This window comes from Seriola dumerili, unplaced genomic scaffold, assembly GCF_002260705.1.
Source record: "Seriola dumerili isolate Sdu_G_001 unplaced genomic scaffold, Sdu_1.0 BDQW01000149.1, whole genome shotgun sequence".
NCBI classification, from domain to species: Eukaryota; Metazoa; Chordata; class Actinopteri; order Carangiformes; family Carangidae; genus Seriola; species Seriola dumerili.
In genome coordinates, this window is record NW_019174404.1 from 12,769,890 (window position 1) to 12,773,984 (window position 4,095).

The following is a 4,095-nucleotide window of genomic DNA, read 5'->3' on the forward strand; positions in this document are numbered from 1 at the left end:
GAGTGATTAATTAATTACCACAAGGGAAATAAACACACACTGTATTTTACCTCGTAGCTTACTGAAGTTTGTTGCAATCTAACCATTGGTGACCTCAGAGAAGGTCAAGTCAGAGTCTCCAGTGACCAGACAGCTCTGGCTCAGTGTTCTGTAGGCTGAAGCAAGACATGGAGCATGGATCCAACATAAATACAGCAGACTCTTTGCAGGACAGAGAGAGTGAGGATACTGTTGGCAGTGCAGAGAGACAGATTAAGGCCATGTCAGCAACTGCTCCAACAGCAGAACAGACAGCCAGCTCACGGATGTGACTTTTACAATGATACAACCAAATTGTGTATATGGGAGAAATGAGCCCTGTGTATTAAGAAAACTCATCATAACGACCCTCCTTTCTCCACTTTCCTCATTACTAAGGCTTCACCTACACACAAATGTCTGTAAGGTGTTTACTTGTATTTGGAGGAAAATAAAAACAAAACAGTCCACATTTTAAGAACAGTTTCCTGATGATTTTTTGAAATTCTGTAAACAATAGTGATGTGACATTGTGCAGTTGCATGAGTAAGTGGGCTGATGTGCCTGAAGTCGCCCTCGTCTCTGTAGCCAAGGGCGATGAGCCATTCGGCGCTTGTATCTTATGTAACACTAAGGGATGGGCTGTCAGCGGGAAGGAAATCAGGCATTGTGTGATTGATTTCAAACGCTGACCATTGTGTTGTAACCATCATCAGTCTGTGACAAACAATCTGAGAGCAAGAGGAAAACACACTGACCTCGTTGAGCAGTAAAATATCCACAGAAGATTACTTTATTTAGTCTCCAGTAAGCACACAACATGTTTTCCTTTAAATTGTAGGATGTAATCCAGTTTACAAAGATTGCGTGCTTGTATTAACTAATAATGTGCCTTTTTTTTTTTTTTTTTGGTTGAAGGATAACTAGGTGAAGTTATCACTGTTCAGTAGCAGCTGATAATGATGAGGTAGACAGTGACACACCCAATATGTACAGAGTTGGATGTTAACGGGATAACATGCCAGTTGTCAGTCATGCCTGCTAAAAAGACCTAATGTCAGGTAAAGTGAAAACAGAGACATGGAGATCAACAACCTGCATAGGGCTGTGTACTGATACTAAGAAAAGAATCACTATAAATAATACACCACCTACACAGACGGTTAACAAACATTACACCTGTGGTCTGGAAAGTACAGACTGAACAGACTATGCAGGGATAAAATAGTTCAATAGAAAACTTTTATAATTATCTGTAAGGATTGCACATATAGAAGTTGATAATATTTCTATTATATTGATTCAATGAAACCCACTTAAAAGTAGCAGATTTGCCTATTAGTCTTCTTGTATTGGGTTCATTAACAGGAAATCCACATAAGGTTATATTTCTTGAGGATATACTGTACATCACATTTGGAAAAAACAAAAAAATCAATACTCTTTAACTAAACAAACATTTCAGAATATAAAAATAAACTTTATAAATGTAAACTCAGACTAAAGCGATAATAACCACATATCAGCAGCTTGGATTTACAGTTGTATGGTGTTATTATCTAATACTTGGCGCACTGTTGCTAAGTTACTTGGCATTAGGATCATGAATGTAAATAACAGCTGAGGATGATAAATACAGTGTTATGGCAGCAGTAATAATATGCACAGATTGGATGGTGTAAGCACACAGTATTTCTGTATGATTTGTTTTGTGTTCATAAATTGAGAAGATAATCGTCATCAATTAAGTTAGTCGCTGTTTCATAATCCAAAACAAATCCATGTAGACGCTCTGTGCTGGAGGAACACAGGCCACTCTGCTTATCTTCACCTCTAAAGCCGAGGTAATACTACGTTTGTAGCCACAACAACACAGTTAATAATCATCACGGATATAAGTGACTACAGTACAACAAAACTACTTTACACTGACAATGACTGGAAACTGAGAGTCAAGGAACAAAGATGTTATAATTCCTCCTAGGTGCCCTTTACTTTTAAACTCTAAAGGTCACATAACAGTCTATTCGTGAGAGTTTAACAGTCAGCTGAAGCCTATTGAAATCCTCTCAACCTCTACAGGGGAGAGCGAGGTGCACATGGACGCCTTATTAACAGTCATAGATCACTGAAGAAAGCTATCAGAGAGTATAACAGTTCTTGTCATTATCTATTGAAGATCATTTTTTAAATATGCTTTGTTTATCATCAATATGTTAAATGTTTGATAACAAAGTCACACACAAAAAGAGGTTTAGGGATGTGCAGTACTGATTTAAAAAAAAAAAAAAAAAACACAGTAATGATTGTGAATAAGGTGATGGGATTTTCTTTTTTTAAGGTCACATTGCTTTGTCCCAAAAGTTTGAACATGTATTGTAAAGTATCACTGTGTTCCAGTTTGATAGAGAGCTGCCGTGCTGGCCACAGTAACCATCACAGTTTGAGTAGTGTGTGATGCCTAAATATAATATCTACTGCTTCACAATTGTTCAACTCTTTTAAGATACATCACAAAGACCACTACAGTCACTGGTATCGTTTGAGTATATATATCAAAGCCATTATATACAAAGAGACTAAACTGTTTTCCTTTTTCTCAGTGTGAGGAGCTCAGATTACAGGTCCAAACTCAGATGAACCAAACCAGGCTGGCTCAGATCCTCACAGCATCATCTGGTAGCTAAACATCCACAGCAAAGAAAATAAACTCTGCGATTGGTTGATCCAATTGTAAAGTGTAACCACACCTTACATTCGCTACGCTATGCGACCCCACTCACAGAGCAAATGTACAGCAGCCAAAGCCTCAATGCTGCAAGTTACACAACCTTATTCCATGGCAACCATGTTGAGTGATTTGACAGCAACTGCTCAGCAGCTCCTGCTGCGCGCCTCAGTCGGCCTTGTCCTCGCCGTTCTTGGCCCACCCTCGGCTCATGGCGGCTACCACGATGCTGTACATGTTGAGCCAGGCCTGACGCAGCGGCGCCGTGTAGGCCTGGCCCAGACTGCACTGCAGCATGTAGAGAAGGGACTCACCCACCACCTGCAGAAGTAAAAAAGAAAAAGAAAAAAAGAACACAAATAGGAAAAAAAAAACATTTTTTTCACAGCTCATTCACTGTGAAATTGCTTTTTGTGAGTTGTGGAATAAGGTGTTGGTCCTACAGCAAATGACTGTGTGTTGACTCCCACTGCCTGATGCTTCCTCCCAAGGTTGAGGAGAAAGTCCTCCAAGGAGTGAAGGTCATCCAGGTGGCTGACTGCTGCATCGATCACAAGCATCACCTGGTATACATACAAAAAACACACACAGATACACGAGGAAAGTGTTCACAACTGTGCATAAGAAAAAAAAACTAAGGCTTCAAATGTCTGTATACTTGTAGCGGTCACTGCGGCAGACGGAGCTCACCTTGGTGACATGTTCCAGGAACTCAGGGCTGGAGAGGCAGTCTTGTGTGGAGCCACAGTTTGTACTGTAGTGGAAAAGACTGAGCAGCGCAGGGTCCAGCTCAAACAGTCTACCACAGACAAATACCACACTGTTCTATAGGTATATACAGGCGGCATGGGTTGCCAAACATCCACACAGACACAGAATCAATCTGTAAATCATACATCTACAAATCTCTCCTGCTAGAGTCTGATTTAACGGCAGCTGTCTCAAAGTAAATTGTGGATTATTGCAGTCTGTCGCCAAGCAACAAGTCAAGCCTCCGGTGCCTGCATGGTGAAAGTGTGCAGCGAAGGATCTATCATGATTCTCTCTGCACACCTGTGTTACATATTCTAACACCACAACTATGAAGCAACAACACAGAAAATAGCAAGAACATATTACTTACGCATTAAGCGTATTAAGCATGTTAGTGAGGGGCTAACTGTACAGAATAACAACCAAGTGTTTTCTTCTCTTACAAGTCACTTTATTGTCTTATTCTATCTGAATCATGCTGATTGTGTGGGACGTTACCTGGAAAACATGATGACACCATGTGGAACTTTGTTCTTGCCCAGGCTCTCCCAGCTGCCTCTTATCAGCTCCTTGTCCTTCCCTGACAGCTTCTCCAT

At 40.5% G+C, this 4,095-nt stretch overlaps 1 protein-coding gene across 1 annotated transcript; it reads right to left on the bottom strand.

The window, feature by feature from the left end:
• Window positions 1-2,914: 2,914 nt before the first annotated feature.
• On the bottom strand, window positions 2,915-4,095 carry ngb (neuroglobin). The gene is made up of 4 exons (XM_022751120.1): window positions 3,998-4,095; window positions 3,437-3,545; window positions 3,190-3,309; window positions 2,915-3,067 (listed from the first exon to the last, which is right to left on the bottom strand). Exons 1-4 carry the CDS (start codon window positions 4,093-4,095, stop codon window positions 2,915-2,917), a joined length of 480 nt encoding a protein of 159 aa, XP_022606841.1.